Here is a 22,248-nt window from a genome sequence, read left to right as displayed (position 1 = left end):
CTGCAATACTTACACCAGGACTTTGTAGGATGCACAATGGCGCCAGAATAATCCATGTGCTCAGGGGTGCGACCGAAAAGTCCTCCAGTGCTTCTTAACAGGTCTAATGATGACGACCCGCAGAGACCGCAGCATCTCCCGGAGCCAGAATTCATACAGATTAAGACATCAGGCGCCTGAGACAGGAAGGAAGGAAGGACAGGATCAGGAGTGTGTGTGTGTGTGTGTGTGTACAGTATTAGATGAAGAGGCGTCTCTGCTGCCTCTATATTAGTGGCTCATCTGCCCTAACAAGATAGAGTGCGACGTGAAGCCTCTCTGCTGCATCACTGATGATGGGACCAGTAATGATTGAGGAGGAAAGCGAGAGGTAGTCAGCTAAGCCCAAAGTAATCTACTTTGGCACACGGATGGTCGCACGTCCACTGGAGTGTGTGTGTGTGTGTGTGTGTCCAGTTATTAAATCAAACATGTGACACCAAGTAGCTTAAAGCACCAACAAGCTACAAGGCCGTGTTGGTTTTAATTTGCTATAAGTTGAAGGATGAGGGGCAATGTTTCTCTGCACATCCGGGACCTAAACTCCACTGATGTTTTACCATTCAGATAAAAACATGTATCTTTAATGTCCTTGTGTTTGGGTCTACAGATTGATGAAAGAGATAAAAATGATCTTATCTCAAGGTCCTCCTGCTGATTTTTCTGTAACTTTCCTGAAAGCACTTGAAAAAATGAAAAATGAAAAAAAAAAAAGATGGACATTTTGAAGATGGGCATCACTTTTCAGGGCAACAAAGCAAGATTCCTCTGATGATTAAGATCTTGTGCTATTACCAAGGTTACCAATGATGTTTTCCCACTCTCACATTAAAAGCCATGCCAATAACTTTGGCTTTCACATACAAAAAAATTTAATGAAAATAAAAATCAACATTCATGGGTAATAATGTGTATATCATGATCATGTAATAATAATAATAAACAAATATCTATCTACAATAATCAATTCAACAGCATGAAAACACATTAAAATAATGATAGCATGCTAATGTTTGCTTATTGATTTGCAAAAAAAAAAAAAAGTAGAGCTGAGGCTGCAGGAAACCTAATTGGTTTTGCAGATCAATTAATTTGATTATTAGAAAGTTTGGCCCAAAGATGGTGTTGCATAAAAAGGTCAGAGGGTCAAACAAAGGTATCATCCTCATTAGTTGTTACCTTGGCAACAGTAATATGAATTTTATTAATTTGTACAGTGTTCCAAAGTGTGATGATGACACAAAAACTATTTAAAATTTAAAAATCAACATTTTGACAACTTTGACAGCTGTTCTGGTGAGTGGCCCTCCTTTTCTCATGTTTTTCAATTATCCAGGTGAAACTGAGAAATGTACCATGATGTTCAGTTAAAGGAGCATTATCGCAAATACAGCAGTAATAGCAAAATAGCAAAAAAACTGAAATATGCAATATAGGTCGAGGGGAGCCATAACTATCTATACAAAATATAGCCAACAGAGTGTCTGCAGAATTTCTTTTTGTTATGAGACTAGCCCGGCATAGACCAGAGCGGCATTTTATGCAAATGAGAATGACTGATGCGGAAATCCCTCCAACCGGCAATTCGGAGGGGCACAGCTCCTTGTAACACATTTATAAACAAAAAACTGTCTGTTACTATTATGTTAAAAAAAGTCCAGGGATAAGAATTTAACAGTAGGCTACTACTTATTAAATGCAATTAAAGATATTTTTCATAATTTATAATTTAGAGACAGCAACATCCCAGTGACAATGGTGATCCACCAACTGTCTGCCCTCTTCTTGTCCTCCCTCCAGATCATGACTAAGTGCAAAGAACAGAGTCAGGAGGGGAAAGAGCAGAAGGGAGAGCAGCTGCTCTACCCGGACGTGGTCCCGGTGGTCTGGGGTCTTAAACAGACCACAGAACCCCGGAAGTTGTGCCTAAGACTGACGTGTGGCCCATATCCTTACACTTGTCTAATTCAAGGTTCAGTGTTTATCTGTTGTCATTCTAGACATGCTCTCACATGTAGAGAATATAATGTGTGTTATACAGATGACGATTGTTATTATGCTATTGATTATTGCTCCATCTCCTCATAAACCATATGATCGAATTAATATGTGACCTTTGACCTTAACCTCTTCTTAATCCACGTGGCTGAGGAGCTCGTCGGTGCTGGTCATTGTGCTCCATGCTGTGCTGATGTACATGTATCCACCACATCTGCACATGCCCGCCCACTTACAGGTCAAAAACTTGCATTAATTGTTGGAACAACACTTAAACACCATTCAACACAGTTTACACCAGTGCCTGTTCGCCAGACACCTGATGTGAGTCTGTCAAAGTCTCCATCTGTATTGTTGCATTTTGCCATTAAAAAGCACGTCATGATTTTATATTTTTGTTTCCAGATTATGCAGCAATTGAGCCGGATCAGTTTGGCCTTCTTCCTGCTGGAGATGACCATCAAGCTGCTGGCCCTGGGACTCTCCGGCCCCAACAGTTTCAGCAGCAACGACTGGAACTTGATGGACGTCGTGATATACTGTGGAGAGTCAGTACCACACTGTTGTTGTCCATACAACAGCAGTGCATTGTATCTATTTCTCATATATTTATTTATTAACTTTGCCGTCTACTATTTCACTATACAGGTGCATCTGAATAAATTAGAATATCATGGAAAGGTTAAATTTCCAGTAGTTCTAGTCAGACAGCCTTAACCAAGTGTTGAGTGCATATGGACATACTTTTCAGAAGGCTGCATTTCCATGTTAAAAATGCTTTTTTAAATTCGTCTTTTGTAATATTTAAATTTTTTGAGATACTGAATTTTAGGTCTTCATTAAAGCAGAAGTAAGCGATCCGGTCGTTTTGGCTAATGCTGCGTTCCAGGCAGGCTTTTGAAACCGTAAATTACAGCTTCAAGTCACAACTTACGTCTTTGTAGCGTTCCAGGCAACCCACTCGTGTTTTTCCGACCTGTTTTACCTGTGAAAGTCACTATAACGGCCACTCGTAACTTCCGACCCGTGAACTCGTACCAGATCGAACTGGTACGACTTCACAGGTCGGAAAAACACGAGTTACGAGTTTCCTTGAACGCACCATAACAGTCCTCGTCCCTACGTCGCCACATTCACCGCGTCCCTTGGCTGCACACACAGCCCTGCATGCCGTTCTCTCTCCTCATTGGATAAAAACTGTAGGATACGATAAATGTTTTCTCCTCGGCTCAGAGCAGAGCAGAGGGACTGACAGACCCGTGTTTCAGACCAAACACTCTATGTAAGTGATTGCTGTCGGAAGATATAACTATTTAAGACTTATATTAACACAAATATATCACTTACTTCTGCTTTAAATGAAAATTAAATAAATACAAACATGAAATGTTTCATTCCATGTGTAATGGATCTATATAATGTATTAGTTTCACTTTTTGAATTGAATTACTGATATGAACTTTTCCATGATATTCTAATTTATTCAGATGCACCTGTATTTAGCGTTTTTAGGACTTCGTACTCACTCTGAAAACTGCATATTCACATTTTTTGGTGATGTCTTCCCTCTTTCCTGGCTGCAACTGTCCCTGTAGGTTCATCAGTTACCTTACAACTGACGTTCTTCCTGGTGTCAACACTCCTCTCTATTGGATGTTCTGGTCGTTTCGGTTGTTGGCGAGAATACCACGTACCTGTGTCATGCCAAGGTGGTTATCCCCGATAGGAAGTGTTCCCCATGGTCGCGGGAGCACGCGTGCACCCAGCGAAGGTGGAACTGTAACTATGATAGATGTGCTTGATTTCATCTAAATAAAAGGAAACTATGTACATTAGAGTTGTTTGATTCATCGTTTTTAGTGTTCTAGTTTTATCAGCGAGGTTTTGCAAAGTGGCTCGTCTATCAAAATAAATGATTTAATCTGAGGATACGTGTTATTCAACGCACTATTCACTACACTGAATTGAGAACGTACTGAAAAATCGAGGCAAGCACATACTTGTGTTACTATAACTTGACATATAATGTGCTATGCACAAAATAAACTCCCCTTTTCAAAATCAAGATCGCTGTAATTATTTGCTGGCCTCAATTGGATTTGTTTCCTCTTTTCCATTCAAAGATACAGGGTTCTGACTATCAAATCATTTACTCTGTGTAGGCTATTACTCAGACCATTTTAATGAGCAAGTTTCCTCAATTCAGTGTAGTAAATGGGCCTAATGTGTTGAATAACACATACAGATTTACTTAAAATGGTCTAAGTAATAGGCTACACAAAATAAATGACTTGGTGGTCAGACTTCACCAGTCCAACACAGGGGGGGGGGGATATGTTTCATGACATGTGGAAAAGAACTGTTTAAGTTGGATATTTGACAGACATTCGCTCCTTCTCAATACATTAAAAATTCATAGAAAATATTAAATGTGTTTAAATACAATAAAAACAGGTGTGTGTCATAGAGGAGGCTTAGCCCTACCATCCTGTGTTGATTTTGAGTCAACAGGTCACATGACCTGGGAGTTATTGAGCTCTAATGCTCATATTTACAGTATAAAATAAATCAAAAATCCATATAAAATATTAAATGTGTTTAAATACAATAAAAACAGGTGTGTCTCATAGAGGAGGCTTAGCTCTACCATCCTGTGTTGATTTTGAGTCAACAGGTCACATGACCTGGGAGTTATTGAGCTATAATGCTCATATTTACTGTATAAAATACATACATACATACAAATTCATATAAAATATTATTTGTGTTTAAATGCTATTAAAACAGGTATGTGTCATAGAGGAGACTTAGATCTTCTGTCCTGTGTTGATTTTGAGTCAACAGGTCACATGACCTGGGAGTTATTGAGCTCAAACGCCCATATTTACTGTATAAAATATAAAAAAGTTCATGTGACCTGTTGGCTCAAAATCAACACAGGATGGTAGGGCTAAGCCTCCTCTATGACACACACCTGTTTTTATTGTATTTAAACACATTTAATATTTTATATGATTTTTTAAATGTATTTTATACTGTAAATATGAGCATTATAGCTCAATAACTCCCAGGTCATGTGGCCTGTTGGCTCAAAATCAACACAGGATGGTAGGGCTAAGCCTCCTCTATGACACACACCTGTTTTTATTGTATTTAAACACATTTAATATTTTATATGATTTTTTAAATGTATTTTATACTGTAAATATGAGCATTATAGCTCAATAACTCCCAGGTCATGTGACCTGTTGGCTCAAAATCAACACAGGATGGTAGGGCTAAGCCTCCTCTATGACACACACCTGTTTTTATTGCATTTAAACAAATGTAATATTTTATATGGATTTTTGATTTATTTTATACTGTAAATATGAGCATTAGAGCTCAATAACTCTCAGGTCATGTGACCTGTTGACTCAAAATCAACACAGGATGGTAGAGCTAAGCTTCCTCTATGAGACATACCTGTCTTTATTGCATTTGAACACATCTTATATTTTATATGGATTTTTAATGTATTGAAGCGAGTGAGTGAGTGAGTGAGCGAATGTCTGTCAAATATCCAACTTCAAACTAACTTCACTGCAGTTGGAAAAGACAGTCTGAAATAGTTTGTTTCCCCTGTAACATTGGCTGTCTAAGAGGAAACATGCTCATATTCACCAAGGTTACCTAAAATGGTCTGAGTAATACACAGAATAAATGGTGCTGGACGTCGACCTGCTGGGCCTCCTCCTCCACAGAGAGGAACACTGCGCTTTTAAAACCTCCCTCTGTCGTTGGTTTCCTGAGGACTGACCAGATTTTTTGGCTGGCCCTAATACTACACTCCTGCAAATGGAAAAATAAATCCCCATCAATAGTGTGTTTTTTTATTTTTTTAAAGAGCTTAACAAATATTTTAGTTCCTTAGGTTTACTGGCAGATGGAAATGATACAATTAATGGTATGGTGGAAACTGAAATGCAGTGTAGTCCCAACGTGTTACAGTGCCTTCAATTTGTGTTATACCTTTTATTTCATTTATTTTCTATATTTAAAAAAAGAATGCAATGTGTTCCTACTGAGAGTGTATGTAAATTTACTTTACAATAAAGATTTTTGGGGAAAAAACTGGGTCGTGGGCAAGTGGGAAATAACAATGTCGATGTTTGATACTGTAGTAGTAGCCTACGCTTGTAGTCCTACGTTACTTGTTGTTTATTATTTTAGAAGGAAACCCCTTTTATACACAGTCTATGGGGAAAACAGGTGATTAGAAGAGTAACTTACCGTACGTGCTAGCATACTGTAGACTGTGAGGCTGCTAGACATCCACGGCTCTTATTTTGAAAAGCGGAAATGGTGCCGTCAGCGGGTGAAAAATGTAGAAAATGTTATATATTATATCGACATTAGATGATCCAGTCGGTTCACAGTTTGTCGGGTACTGGTACTCATGGTACTGGCCTTGTGGCGGAACTGAAGTGAGGGAGCGAGACGAACACGGAGGAAATAAACAGTGACACCAGCGGAAAGTCTGCTGCTCCTGTCTGAGTGACCCCGAGCAGGAAAATAAAATAAACACTTTACTGGAGAATGAAAGTCTCGTCCTGAAACAGAGGTAACTGTACAGGTTATTTCATAGTGATGTGGTTTATATCACGAGGTTTCAAGTTGTGCGACGTTTAACGTTATCCGTTAATTTAGCAACGTATGTGTGCGTGTGTGTGTGTGTGTGTGTGTGTGAGAGAGAGAGTATGAACCTGGTATGAACCATGAACCCATCATTTTCAAAAAATATTGCATTTTATGTACTTTGTGTTGTTTTTGTGTTATTTTCAGTAAAATGTGGCATTTACATTTTTTGTTTTGCAAATCATCAAATTCTTTGTAGGCTACGTTTTACAGAACATCCCAACTTTAAAGTTAACTGGATAGGTTTGGGTTTTTAACTGTTGGTCAAATAAAACAATCAACAGGTGACTTTTCACCATTTCTAACCATTTCTTAAGCAAATTATTGATTGAGAAAATAATGTGGAGATTTGTCATTAATTAAAACAATCACCAGTCCATCAGTTTCTGCTTTTTATTTGTCTTTTGTTCTTTTTTTTCTTTTTAACTTAATACATTAGTCTTTATCTATCCTGCCCAACCTGACCTCTGTTTTGTTTTTCAGATGATCTCTGTCATATTTAGAAGAAGCACCTTAGCAGCTCAGAAGGTAAAGGACTAATATCCTAGCTTGCAAAGCACCAATGTTACATGTAACATCTCCAAAAAATATAACATAAATAAAAGACAATTTATATTCTAACATCAATGTTTTTTTTGTTTTTGTTTTTTTTCTCAGGTGATTCGCAGGGCAGGTCCTCCACAAAGATGCTGGACATCGACCTGCTGGGCTTCCTCCTCCACAGAGAGGAACACTGTGCTTTTAAAACCTCCCTCAGTCGTTGGTTTCCTGAGGACTGAGCTGCTCCTGAGGAATCAAACCTGTGTCCAACCTCCATTTCTAGTGAGGAACCAACATTTTCACTCCTCTGCCGTGCGGCTGAAGAAGCGTCTGCAGCCTGAGCCTCCTCCCAGAGAGCTGGACCTGCTGCGCTATGACATGAGGGACTTGTGGAAGAGTCCCAAACCCGCCTTGTACCTGGGCTTTGCGGGTTTGATCCCCTTCGTGGCGCCGACTCTGCTCATGGCCGTGTCCGACGTCTACTTCCCAGAACTGGCCTTTGCTCAGGTGGCCTACGGCGCCTCCATCCTGTCCTTCCTGGGCGGAGCACGCTGGGGGTTCGCTCTTCCCGACAGCAGCCCGGCCAAACCGGACTGGATAAACTTGGCCAACAGCGTGGTTCCTTCCCTGTTGGCCTGGGTTGCCATGGTGATGAGCGACAGCATCGTTCCCGCAGGCACCATGGTTATCATGGGTCTGGGAATCTCGCTGCATTATGATCTGTCTCTGCTGCCCACTTACCCCAGCTGGTTCAAAGCCCTGCGCTCCATCCTGACCGCCGTGGCGTTTTTCTCTCTCGTTGGGACGCTGGTGATGCAGGGACTCTACCCGGAGAAGAAGCTTCTTTCAGATTAAATACTGTAAACATTTTTTAAAAACTGTAAAGCTGGGCAAGAAATCCACATTAACTGTCTTAATCCTGTCAGGTTGAAAGTATCATGCCACAAACCGACCTCTAGAAAAACAACACAGAAAAAATGATTTCATGTGTCAAGCCTTCACAAATGACATCCAGTGACATAATGTTTCTTCTTTTCTCGTCTGCCACATCCAGACATTATGGTAAAGTCTGTATGTGAAGTATACATGTGAATATGAGTGTATGATCTTTCACACCATTCAGAGGGAAAGTGCTTGTCTGTAATTTTGAATCCTGCCACTAGGGGCCACCAAAGTCAAAGAATCTCAATAATAAAAACAAACAAGTCCACATTAAAGAATATCAAATAAAGCACTTGTATATCTTAGCAGATGTTCTATTCTTTGACTAAGTGACATTTTACATTCAACCAATTATTTCAGAGTTTATCAAGTTGGTTACAAATTGATGCTTTAAATTTGGACACCCAGAAGAGTTCAGTCTACAGCAGGGATGTCAAACATCCGGCCCACCAGAGTGTCCAATCCAGCCCGCAAGATGAATTTGCCAAGAGTGAAAATTACATAGAAGCCAGAAGAACAACAATATTGTTCAAATTTCAAGTATTTTTCTCAAGAAATTTCAGTTTGTTCATAACATGTTTTGTAAAAGGAGGGTTCATTTGCACTAAATCAAAGGGAATATTTAGAGTTCTTGTTATTTATAGGTTATTATACTATTATTTCACTGGTCTGGCCCACTTGAGATCAAATTGTGCTATAAAATGTGTTTGACACCCCTGGTCTACTGTCTATAAAAAAGAAACAAACAATTTTTAACAAGTAAACAGTTTATGGTTTAACTCAACAATTATAATTTGGAAATTTGAGAGTTTTATCATTTTTAAGTTGTACAGCAGGATCTTTTCCAGCTGGAAAGCAGTCCTTTTCTCTCAGTCCCTTTGTCAGTGTAGTATTACAAATTAGCAGAGCCACTCTCTCACTGTGTCCTTTTACATGCTTAGGATCAGACAGCTAAAGTCAGGAGCACTGACATCACAAGGGAAAAGGGTGTTACATAAGATCTGAACTGGAGTAATCTGTACTTAAAGCCTCATGGGCGACTGCACACCATCCAACAGCACAACACACACACACACACACACACACACAGCTCCAGTGAAGGCTCATGCTCACTTCAGAATAGATTAAGGTTAAAACTCATACTAAAACACACTTTAAGATGAAAATAAATGCACTCAACATTGACTTTTTGTGTATTCAAATGTTTTTTATTACTGTAAACACCAGCGTCTAATGAGCCAAATATTGGAAAGAAAGGCAAGAAAGAGGGAGGGGTGGGTGGGAAGTCCACAGACAACTGAGAGAAATCCAATAAGGCACATTACTCCCCTGTTCACCAACCTCACTGAAAAGGTGCCATACAGAAACACATGAGTGAAATCCATTCTCAAAATGATTAACACGTGTGTGTGTACATACATTATTGCACTTCAAAAGTTTCCTCAGATTTCTTATACAACATCCAGGGGAGCTGCATGAAGCTGGAACAGTGTCTGGGATTACATGAACAATGGGACGTATCAACTTTGGACTACTTCTGATAATCACAGAGAAGAGACAGCAAAATGATCTTACTCCACTCCTCCGACAGGTGATAGCTTGGATTTCCCACCAGAATCAAAACTGGTACAATAAGGTGCTTCTTGGTCAAATATTAGAGATAAAATGTGACACATATATGGTGACGTGACATCAACAGGACCCAATCTTAAAATGATTTATATAAAAATATTGATATTTACTACTCAAAGCAACATTTAAACCAAACAAAAAAATGTCCTCGAAATCAAAAAACATAACCTCATCAAGTGTTTTGTGTTTTCAAAAAAGTCTTGATATTCACTTCTTTGGTTGATTAAATGGAAAGTCAGTTGACCCAAACTCTCGCGCCTGAGACGCACAGTGCATCATCATCACAAACTCCATACAGATGGAAACACTGTAGGAGTTTCATTTATCATCATCAGTGCTGCAGGACTTTTTATAAACAGCGTATTTTTTTGTGGTGGCTCGACAGTCCTGCAGTCACTTAAAAAAACTAAACTAACTAACTAAAACTTCTACAGTGGCTCCACCTGCAGCTGCTGGGTCCAGATGTTGGTGACCTACAGGTAAACAAGTTCTTTACATGACAGTTTCTCCTGATACGTAAGAAAGGAAGTGTTTTTTTTTGTTTTGTTTTAGAAATACGACGTCATTTTACGCTCTGGTGGTCACAGACGACTCTGCTGCCGCTGCCTACTTCTGGATCCCGAGGCCTGAACGCATGTACTCGTACACCACGTAGCTGATGCTGACGGCCGGTATGACCTTCATGAAATTGGGCAGGATGCCACGGTAAAGTCCAAAGAATCCTTCCTTTTCCAAAATCTTCTTCACCATCAGGTTCATGGGCAGCTGCTCCGAGCCCTCCACCGAAGCTGAAAAAGAGAGAGAGAGATCAAATCAGACAATAAGCTTCTCACATTTCGGTTTCTGGTCATGCTAATTTATTATAGCATGACTATACGTATATTTGGACAATGATATATATAGTTTTTAACAAACTGTCTTTCAGCTGTAGGTTGTTTTTATTGAAACACGACTATTCAGATTCAGCCAGATGGATTAAATAGTCAGCTCTCATCTTATTACTTTATTACTCATTACTTTGCAAATCCAATGTGTCTAAATCAACACAAAAAACTGTAGAAGTCTTTCGGATGAGAGGTGAAACATCTGCACTGTGCTGGAGTCTGACTGAAAAAGCACAATCAATAACTTTTATCAAAATTTATGAGCTGTCTTTGAACCCATCTTGAAGTCAAACATTTTTCCTTAGCTACACATTCTTTTCCAAGACTATTATCTGCTGTGCATGTGCTTAAAGGGATAGTTCAACATTTTGGCAAATTGGCCCATTGCCATAATCCCTATAGTTTTAGGAGTAGGTTTGTTACCTTTACTTGTCGGTGCAAGCTATTTTTAGAATTTTTTTTATGCTACAGAGGTTCATGGGATTTCTTGTCATGAACCTCTGTAGTGTAGCTCTGAGCAGCTCGCGGCTCTGCTCCGCCATTCTAAAAATAGCTTGCACTGACAAAGGTAGTAACAAACCTACTCCTAAAACTATAGGGATTATGGCAATGGGCCAATTTGCCAAAATGTTGAACTATCCCTTTAAGTCTATTTATATTAATACAGTATGTTATAATGTTTCTGTCTTTTTATTTTTTTTGTTAATATCTAGATAAAATTGTGGCAACACTGGCTGTCTTTTAGTTTGTCGTACCTTGCGCCTGCATCCTGGTGCGAATCAGAGCCAGGGGGTAGCTGGCCAACTGGCCACACGTGCTGGACATGGTACCACAGCCGAGCAGCACCAGAATACCTGGGTTCGCTGTGTCTTTAGCGTAGTGGGACAACCAGAAGTTCTTCAAGGTCTGTGGATTGAAACACAGTATGTTGTGTGTGTAACAAGACAGATGTGTATCAAAGGCAGATGTTTGTATCGTTCAACACCACGCACCTCATACACAGCGAGATCTATGCCAGCGTAGGGGATGATGCCCAGAATATTGGGAACGTAGCCCTTGTAAAACGCCTTCACTCCCTCCTTCTTCAGGATTTTCTTGGCACAGTCGAACATTCCCGAATACTGTCCAGTCTTCCTCAGAGTCAGACGGGTTTTCATCACCTGAATAGACAAAAAGGTTGTCAATAATCTTCACTAGACAGCACATTGAGTTTGAGAAATAAAGGCACTGGAATCATGATTCTTCAAGGGGAAAATATCTGTTATTTGTCAACATACAAACTTCTTTAAGCTGAATAATTATATCACAAGTCAACGGAACAGACAAATAGAAATATATAATTCTCATAAATGATGCCTCTTTGACAATGCAAACTATGCATCATACTCAATATAATGTATGTGACCCCAGACGTTTATTACTACACCAAGAATACACAGACACGCAAACGCTGCCACGTGTCTCTGCTGTTTAAGCCTCATCTCCACTCACCTCCATGGGGTAGATGGCAGTTTGCGCCGAGGCTCCAGCCAGTGACCCAGCCATGAACCTCTCGTGGGTCTTGACCTTCCCTGGCTCACTGGACAGCAGCTTCTTATACTGTTGTCGATACACAGTGAACACTCAATTAGAGTCTAACCAAGATCATCTAACAGTGACAAAGAATACATTCTGGTAATGTTATATAAACAGACCTGAGACGTGTTCTGCCATCAGTGACAGTGAAATGAATTTACCTGCTCGTATGCCATAAACTTGATGGCCGTCTCGGGGGCGATCTTCAGGACATTAATGCCATTTCCTCTCCACAGGGACGCCACGCCTCCTTCTTTTAACATCTGTTTGAAACCACCGGCCAGGCTGATTTTGTTGCTCTTCGATGCATGTACCTGTAAATATACACAACGACAAAAAAAAAAACATTAAACTGAATGCCATAGCTTTCAAGGGGGAAATGTATACAGGGATGAGAGGTTTCTGCATGAATTTATTGTCACTTTCATTATTTCGTTCCTTCCTTTTCCAAAGCAGTTCAGCAAACAACACAATTTATATGCTGTAAACAACCAATAGAAAGTAAAAGTCCCATCACACACCTGCATGAAGACCTTCATCCTGTCCAGCGGGGCGGTTCCTGTTCGGGACACAGCACCGGCCACGGCTCCTGCCGACAGCTGCTTCCACCACAAACCGGTGGTCTTCTCCTCCTCTGTGAACTCATCAGGGATGGTGAGGCTGTCACCGATGTCCAGCACCTGCACACAACAACAAAACACAAGTAAATACACCTGTCAATCTATTCAATTGATATGGATAGAGGAGCCACACTATCCGATGGTCAAAATGGACACCAAAATATACACTTACCATTTTAGCTGTCATCTCTTTCTGTACACAGTCTGAACCATCTCTATTTTTTTTAACATATTAGGCCTAGGCTACACTTTATAGCCAATTTTGCATTTGTATATTTTATTTGTAAGCACCGAAATGTGTTTTGAAGTGTTAATTCTGGCAACTTATTTTAGTTTAGATTTAGTTTCATTATTTTACTGTTTTGATGAAAATATGCTTTAGACATTGTTATTTTAAGTCTAGATTTCGTCAGTAACATATTCGTCAACTTTTCTCTTTTACTTTCATTTTTACAACTACAGCTGTGCGCCATCTTGGCGCCTGGTTACCATGGTTACAGTACTACACAGTAGGCTCACCTCGGTAAATCCCGTTAGCATTTTAAACCCTTAGCATCCAAGATACTACTGCTGCTACCAGAGCCAGAAATGCTTCTACTACTTTCTAAATCGCATTTGCTAGCATCACTGTGGCTACCTGTGCGGCTGCCGCCTAAAATATTATAGATTTGCGGTTTTAATTCGAGTGGAGGCGCTGTTTGTTTAACTAACATCCAGAGGAGGAGGGTGAAACGTGAAGCTAACAGTTAGCCTAGCTTATATGTGGTTACAGCCTGCATGTTTAAATACAGTAGTTTGTCCCAGACTTTCCCTCTTGTCTAATTAATTCCCAGGTGATTTGGGATGCAAACAGTTTCTTATTAGGTTGAGCAACAGCTCAAGCAGCTAAATCTGAAAAACGAACAGGTGATCTCTTAAGATGAGTACTGTAAGTTATTATGCATGCATACATGTACATGTTTTTTGTATTGTCATGCAATTATTCCTCGTCTTAAAAATATATAGGCTATGCCATCTTCCAATTATTATCCCTATCCAACTGAAGGTAATATTTTTATGTTCTACTCTGGATGACAACCTACATTACCTATTCCTGTACATGGAAATTGTACACGGACATTGCCTGCCTAAAAAGACTTGGCCCTTTGCTGTTGTTGAACATTTGACTGATTGTGAATTATATATCTGATGTTATAGTAGTGCACTTCAGCACAGGTGACTCACAGAATCACCTTGAATTAAACACCGGGCAGGACCACACACACACACACACACACACACACACACACACACACACACACACACACACACACACACACACACACACACACACACACACACCAAGTCCTCATCCAAAATCTTGCATAACTTAGTAGTGTCCTTTCTGAGAGATTTATTACATCACTACAGGGTGTTTTAGAAAAACAGTCGTCTCTGACTGTGCCATGAAACAAGTTCAAACTGAAAAATGTGTGAATAAAATCTTCTCATGATATGGACAGGGTTGTTGATCTATTCTAGCCTAATTCTTACATGCTTTTCATGGCTATTTGAGCGAGGGAGGACAAAATAGAGAGTGGTAGGGCACCTTATACATTAGTGAGTCCAAACCAATAGCTACACCTGCATAAAGATGAACACCTTAACACCTTAATTTTTAACATAAACATATTTTTGCTTCATATACATCCATAACACTATTTCTAAATTACTTCAGAAATATCTCTGTAACACAGTTTCTTGTCATTTACTGGTTGAAACATACTCCAATACATATACACACACAGTATAGTTATATAGTTATAACTATAATTGGCCGATACATTGATACATTGATCCCACAGCTTTATTGTAAAGACAGTTTGCTTGGATTAACGACCAGGTGGAAAATCAAGACTAAAGAGGTCAATACACCAACCTACCATGTCCACCTCCACCTCATAGATCGCCCCATCATCTTCAAAGTCGATGAAAAACCAGTTTGTCTGGTGCTGCTGCTGAGGTTGCAGCAGAGCCATGGCCATCTCACGCCTCAGGTGAAGCTGATCCAGCCCTAAATGGTCCCGGTATCGGACGGTAACCGCTCTAAACTGATCTGGACCCTGTCAGGTGTCTGGTGAGGTGCAGGGGGTCTGCAGCTCTAATCCAGCCTGAGGTGAGAAACTTTGACCATCGGCGTGAACGCTGGAGGCGATGGGAAGCTCTCACTGCCATAGATGTTTCCAACCACTGTTGCGGTGTCGCCGATGCCTCATCTCATCCTCTCCCTCTCCTGTTTTTTTTTTTTTCCTGTTCTCGACTCGCTTCCTCTCGCGTCAACCTGTCCCAATCCCATTGACGAGCTAATCCACCCCCCACAGGTCAGACTTAAATTAGCTTATCTCTGCTAAGCTTAGCAGCCACAGGTTTATTTAACCTCTGAGGTTGTGCCAGTGAACAGAGGCAGCCAACGTCAGAGATTAGCCATTGACTGGAACTGGCATGCAACAATTGTAAATGTCACAGTATATTGATTCCACATAGCCAACGAGCTACACTGGGTCTTCATTAAATGTGAAGCCATAATCATTAGAAATAAAAGAAATGAAATGAAATGTTTTCATGGATCTATATAATGTATTAGTTTCACTTTTTGAATTGAATTACTGCCATAAATAAACTTTTCCATGATATTCTAATTCATTAAGATGCACCTGTACATCTTAACGTGGTCACATCTGCAGTCACTATTGTGTCAGAGGTCATGAAAATCAAAAAAAAAAAAAAAAATCAAGTTAAGCTTCTTCTGCAGTGTGAAACCTGGTCACATTCAGTGGATACAAACTACATCGTGCTCTTTCTCCACCTCTCTCCTCCTTTTCTCACCTCTCTCTTGGAAATGAATGGACCTAATCTTTTGACGCAGAGGTGCTGACCTGCCGCCAAAGTCCTCGGCCAAATCCTCTATCAGCTGACAACTCTCTTTCACAACTTTCCCCTTTAGTGCTGGACTGGATCTCAAAGTGAGGCCTGAGACACACAAAGGACACTGAAGGCACAGGTTGGCTGGTTTAACCACTTCACCACCTGCCCGGATTAACTTTGGCTCCTGGGCAAAACTGACAAATTTGTTTTTCTTGGCTTTGATCACACCTATTATTCACACCTATTCATTGAAGATGTGTGGTTGCAAAATGGCTTGACTTGAGGAATTGTGGAACATGATACCATTACCTTTTCAACTAAAACAAATACCTGCTCACCTGCACAACAACCATTCATGGTAACATAATCAGGACAAAGGAAACAGAAAGTCTCTCTCTCAATCACACTTCCATTGGAAAGAGAATAATTTGCAATTTATTGAGTTGAACCTTCATTTTCTGCCTCCATCGTTGCTTTTAAGTGGCCATTCTTTTTATCCCGGTGTTTTATGGTTGTTATGTTAGGGAGTTACTGAGTCGTGCACGCCTCTTACCGTGGAGTGTTTCCAGAAGTAGATGATTTCCTGCAGGTTGGTGGCGGGGTTAAACAGGAAGTGATCCCTCCATTCATTCCAGTCCACAGACATGGTGCCGTCCATATCAATACTGTAGAGGAACAAAGATAAACAGACATGTTACATCTGGTTTAAGCTTGATAAACAGAGGTGTGTTCATCAAATATGTTGTTTCATTTAAAAATCTGAACTCAAGGACCAATCACACTCAGATGAGCTGGAACCAAAGGAAAACAATTATGGATGATGAGCACACAAAGCAAAACTACATTTGTAAAATTTCTCAAGCATATTATTTTCAGATTTATCTTTTTATATTATGTAAATTTAGAGTGGAGCTGACATGAGAGGAGACAGTTACAGCAAAGTTTCCTTGTTAACTTCAATCTTAGATGTTGTAATTATGGTTACACCTCAAACCTTGAGGCCACATTTTTTTATTTTCTCATTAACTACATTGAATCATAAACAAACTAAGAGTTGTAAGGGACTGAAACCTCAATCCACACAGTTCAAAGTCTGCAGGAGAATCATAAAGCACAAGAAAAGTAAAGACAGGCCTTCATTTACGTATATTTTAGAAAACCGAGATAAAAGTGAGTTTATCTTCAAGTTGCTCTTTTGCTTCTGCTCATTCATTCAAATTGGGAGAGAGAGATTTGCCTAATGCCAACAGAGCATGGTGAGAGAGCATGCAAACAGGAATTAGGCCACGAGTCATTTAGAGCAAAGTCGTGCAAATTACCACAGAGACAAAGACTCACATAAAGTCCTATTGCATAATAAACTGTCATATAAAAAGGAACAAGTCGTGTATTTCTAAACTTATTCTGTATGTTTTGAAACATAAACAAATGGAAACCGAGTCACTGCTCCCCTTCTCCTTTGGTCACCGTGCTGTACCAGTGATGTCTGTCCTCAGCTGCCTCCACTGTAGATCTTTGATTTCCTTCCTCTGAGTCACTTCACATGAGTGACACAGATACACTCATCAATTACTCTGTGGTTTTCAGACAAATCTTTCAGACTGTCTCATCGTCACATACATCCTGCTTTACTTCTCTTTTTCACTGTGACGTGTGCAACTCTAAACTTTGTATATATGCAAATACATCAGCTCGTTTGTACATCAGCTTGCAGAGCAACAAACAGAATGAAGTTGTGAACTTTCTTGTCTGTTTCTTTACATTATTATTAGACTTTCATAAATACCCGTTTTCATTTTTAGAAACTGATGTGGTTTTGCACAGAACTAACTGAGTGACACAGACACACTCATCAATTACTCTGTGGTTTTCAGACAAATCTTTCAGACTGTCTCATCGTCACATACATCCTGCCTCCTCTTTTTCACTGTGACGTGTGCAACTCCAAACTTTGTATATATGCAAATACATCAGCTCGCTGCATAAACTTGCAAACAACAGAATGAAGTTGTGTACTTTCTATTATTGTCTGTTTCTTTACATTATTATTAGACTTTCATAAAAAAAACCTGTTTGCATTTTTGGAAACTGACAGTTTTGCACAGAATTAACTGATTTCAGGACGAATGGCGGATATCAGAGATCAAGTCTATGTTTCCCTGTGTCCACATGTAATTAAACATTATCAAGAAAACAGTTAATTCACATGGTTGGTCTCCCCTAAAGCAGCAGGATCTGACCGACCACTTTGGTCAACAAGCAACATGATTGGATGAAGGAAACATAAGTTAAAGGAGAGCAATATTTCATCTGGTACTATTAGAAATACAGTTAGGATACTGTGTAAATACTTTAAGCCTTTATAAGCAGTCTGCAAACACTTATGACACACTGTGGCTATAAGATACATCAGGGTCGGCCCAATAAACACAAACTTAGCTGACTAGAGTGACTGAGTGATGAAGTTACACCATTGGTCGTTGCTCAATTTAAACACTCAATTAATGTTTAATGCCAGAAAAAAGAAGTAATTCCTCTGGTTATGATGATGATGATTGATTAGCAAGTATCAATCAGTATTTATCAAAATAAATAAATAATATAATAAGATATCCACTACATTTTGCCAATAATTTATAAACACAACTGCAGTAATTTCTAAACTGATCCCTATCCCCTATTTAGATATATGAGAGTTTAAGCATTCCCTGTCTGGCAATAGTCCTGTAACATACACATCACTGAATCGTCTGCACATTAACAAACTGTCTCCAGCTCAGTCAGGCTTCTTTATCATGCACCATGTACACACTGAACATGTTATCAGTCCTTCACACTGTGGTCACCACCTCAAACATTGTGAGCTCCAAACTGCTTTCTTTCACTTTTAGTGTCAGACCATGGGGTCTTTCTGCTATGATCCACAACAGACAGGAACATTATTATCTAAACCCAAGTTAAATACATTTGACCTAATTTATAAGCACCTACAAAACAAACAGAAATACCTTTTAAGGATCTTTTCTGCATCGCCTTTGGTGATTTCTATTCCCAGATCAGCAAGCGACTGCTTTATCTCCATGAAGTCTATTCGACCTGTTGACAGATAAAAACACAGAAGCAGCTTCAGGTCATGTTTCAACATTAATTCAAATACAATTTGTGCTGTTTATTAAAAAAAGAGGTTTACAGGAAAACTAAATGACATCATACCATCCTTGTTTTTGTCCAAGCTCTTGAAGGTTAGCCGTAATTTCTTCTCATGCTCCTTCAGGTACTTGGTGAACTCATTAAAATCAATCCCTTCATCATTGTCTTGGTCTGCAGAGGAAATGATTTTCTGGAGAAAGAAAAAGCAGAATATATAACAGTTAAGTTTCATCACGTGATACAATATCTATCTACATCTGTCCACTGCTGCGTGTCCTGACCTGCTCACCGAGTGAAGGCAGAGGTTTTAATTCAGATGTGCCATGAGGCCGGTCTGCCATGTAATCCTCAAACAGCAGCTGCTCTGTTCTGCCAGTTGGTGGCAAAATAACAGAGAGAGACACTTCTTTATTTCATCTGAACTCACTTCCTGTGTGGGAGCTCCATGACTTGGCCTAATTATCTGTCATTATCTAGCCCCTCCATGGCTTGTGTTCTGCTGCCTTAGGACTTATTTCTACTAATTTATCTCTGACTTTTGCTCTGTAACTAAAGATTGTTTGTTGACCTGTGACAATCCCAGATCAAGACAGTTTCCTTTCATTGTCCTGCTTTGCTGTAATGTTGCACAAAAACTGTGCCGATTCAGGATCAGTTCCTCAAGAGACAAGCTGAAACATTAATCTTTGTCACTATTGAACTGTTTCACAACATTCATTAGGCAACCAGGTGATCATTATTATGATACAGCTTGTGCATGTTTACTACCTCCCTATCATATCACAGGGAGAGCTCCTGTTTTATTGCAGCTGGTCACATACAGCTGTGACCTCCTCTTACCTTATCTCCTGAATCACAGGTAAGGTAACACACTCACTAATGAGGGTGAGGAATGCAGGACTGTTTGATTAGTAAAGGTGGGACCATCCCTTTAAAGTCACAGCCCATAATAAAATAAAAAAGGTTCACCTACATAACGGTTTGACCTTTAATACAGTTTGAGAAATTCTGCTGCACCTTTTTTTTTTTTAATCACCCATTCTGCTCTGAAACAACTTACTGTTATTTTATTTATTAGGGGGAACCAGATCACTTGTGATATATTCATGGTTCTGGTGATTTATTATCATGAGGGAGAAAAAATAAAGACATATGATCATGAATCTGGTCATTCCTGGGTTTATAGTTGCTCTAAGTGGGGGGTTTGTTTCTGTTTCATCTTACAAACCTTTTTGTGTCTTTTCTATTTGCTTTATTTACAGGAAATTGACAAGAGGTTCTATGAAAACAAAAAACATGAAGTGAAACATGTGTGAAAATATAAGACTTGTCAGTATGAGAACATCCTCTCATGGGTTTAGGTTAAAGTTCATAACATAACTGGCTGAACCAATACTCCTATAGTCTCTTTTTATTTTATTTACCTAACAACAACAGGAAATAACACAATTGCACAGTGACAAACTGAACCTGCAACCACAGCCTGATCAGTCAGTTTGACACTATTAAGATACTTGCTGGTGCAGTTTGGGGACTAAGTGCCTTGCTCGAGGGCACAGGCCTTTAAGGTATTACTGCAGCAGGGAAAATTCCTAAACTGAGATAAAATCTAATAATTGATATAACAAGCTTGACCTGCTTAAAAATGAAGACCATGTGATACAGTGGGAAAGCTCCAGAGCACATAGCTAGCCTACTAAATGGACTAAATGGATGTTCTCAATCTCAGTTTGGACAATATATAATTCTTTAGTAGTCTGAATTAGTGACTCGGTTTTTTTTGTTTGTTTGTTTTTTTTTACTGGAAACCATATTTGGAGTAAGTCAATGTGAGTGGTTAGAGTTTAGAACAACTGGGTTATTGTTTTGTTGTTCAACTAGGCTACTAGAAATAGAAAACTGAAGAGAGAGTGTGTTAATGAACTGAGGCCTGTGATTATGAGCTGGAGCTGACACTGAGGAACCAGCCTGTTCACTTCATCCAGGAATGCAGTGTTGCACTAAGTGTTTATGTCAACTGTTTTTCTTTCTCCCGACACCACATCCGTGTCTCTCTCTCTGTGTGTGTTGTGTGTCTCCTACCTGAGCGGCTCCTTTCTGGGTTTTGATGCCCATGGCAGCCAGACCCGCCCTCAGCTCGGACACATCCACCTTCCCATCCTTGTTGGTGTCCAGCTTGGCGAACAGATCCTCGTACAGTTTGGACGCATCTCCTGCGCACTGGCAGTCCGTGAAAAACAGCTTCCTTACGACCTGATACATGATGGCTGAAGAGGGGGAAAAACTACGCAGGCCTCCTCCTCATGCACACAAGTTGGGAAACTGGACTGGACTGCACACACTCACACACACAAGACACAAGACACACACACTCACATACACACAAACCAATTCCTGCGGTTGGCACTTCTGGTTTCAAGCAGTTGGACAGTCGCCCGGTTTGTTTCAAAGGGATTTCCGCAGCGCAGGTTGGGAAAGGAAGGGTAGAAAAGTCCGGTGTGAGGAGTAATCCGGTAAATTAGCGATAAAAATGTAGGTTTCCAGGGCGCTGCTGGCGGATGAGGTAGGTTAGTGGTAGCTCAGAGAAAAAAGGGTGGAGAGAGACTCGGTTCAGGCTGCCTGAGAAGACCTCCTCCTTTACTGCGCACACACACTGAGGGGACACACCCTTCTGCAACAACACACACGGACTGTTACTATAAGTGTATTGTTTCATGGGGAAACTTTTATTTTGAAGTTTCCTTCTTAATGCATTGATTGAAGCTTCTACTGTCCGCTTTTTTTCTTTTTCTTTTTTAAAAGTTGTTGTTATGGTGTTGCTACAACACATACACCCACACACATTCACGCACGGATAGGCTTCAGATCATGTATTCATATGTAGTATAATCCCTGCTCCCATAAGTGGGAGCTCCACGGTACAAGTTAATGTGAGTATATCTGTTTCTGGTTCAGTGAGTCATACTCGCAGGAATCTGGCAGCTGGTCCAAACAAAACATGTCCAGAAGGTTTTAATTGGGGGGGACCTTTACTTTGAAGGAGAGAGATATAGAGAGGTGGATCTATTGATTGATTCAACTGGTATTTTCCTGTTATCATCTATTTTTGCAAACTCATCACTATAAGTCTTAAAATCCCACGATGGATTTAAAAGTTTCCAAATGCAAAATTACTTATTATTATTATTATTATTATTATTATTATTATTATTATTATCATCATTTTTAATGTGTGGTGTGTCAGTGTCAGGAAAAGGGGTAGATAAATAACATGTGACGGGTGGCTT

The 22,248-nt window shown here is 39.8% G+C and overlaps 2 protein-coding genes and 1 long non-coding RNA gene across 4 annotated transcripts; 2 read left to right on the top strand and 1 right to left on the bottom strand.

The window, feature by feature from the left end:
• Positions 1-2,243: 2,243 nt before the first annotated feature.
• On the top strand, positions 2,244-3,726 carry LOC146989091 (uncharacterized). Its single transcript, XR_015035775.1, has 3 exons — positions 2,244-2,275; positions 2,443-2,585; positions 3,633-3,726. It is a non-coding gene; the product is annotated as an uncharacterized LOC146989091 (long non-coding RNA).
• Positions 3,727-6,502: 2,776 nt separating this feature from the next.
• Positions 6,503-8,889, top strand: LOC146989090 (transmembrane protein 69-like). Its single transcript, XM_085775043.1, has 3 exons — positions 6,503-6,640; positions 7,198-7,242; positions 7,372-8,889. Exons 2-3 carry the CDS (start codon positions 7,198-7,200, stop codon positions 8,107-8,109), a joined length of 783 nt encoding a protein of 260 aa, XP_085631169.1. The 5' UTR covers positions 6,503-6,640; the 3' UTR covers positions 8,110-8,889.
• Positions 8,890-9,384: 495 nt separating this feature from the next.
• LOC146989089 (mitochondrial adenyl nucleotide antiporter SLC25A24-like) lies at positions 9,385-21,556 on the bottom strand. 2 transcript variants are annotated; one of them, XM_085775038.1, is made up of 10 exons: positions 21,044-21,556; positions 19,025-19,151; positions 18,820-18,907; positions 16,365-16,476; positions 12,809-12,967; positions 12,449-12,601; positions 12,204-12,311; positions 11,705-11,872; positions 11,468-11,618; positions 9,385-10,616 (listed from the first exon to the last, which is right to left on the bottom strand). In XM_085775038.1, exons 1-10 carry the CDS (start codon positions 21,221-21,223, stop codon positions 10,435-10,437), a joined length of 1,428 nt encoding a protein of 475 aa, XP_085631164.1. In that variant the 5' UTR covers positions 21,224-21,556; the 3' UTR covers positions 9,385-10,434. The 2 variants fall into 2 exon arrangements, with proteins under 2 accessions (XP_085631164.1, XP_085631166.1); XM_085775040.1 differs by lacking the exon at positions 21,044-21,556 and adding an exon at positions 19,243-19,340.
• Positions 21,557-22,248: the final 692 nt, after the last annotated feature.

The sequence above is a fragment of the Trachurus japonicus genome, chromosome 4 (genome assembly GCF_045865225.1).
Source record: "Trachurus japonicus isolate A0001 chromosome 4, Traja_1.0".
Lineage (NCBI taxonomy): Eukaryota > Metazoa > Chordata > Actinopteri > Carangiformes > Carangidae > Trachurus > Trachurus japonicus.
Note: the sequence above shows the minus strand (reverse complement) of the source record. Positions and strands in the feature narration are given on the sequence as shown.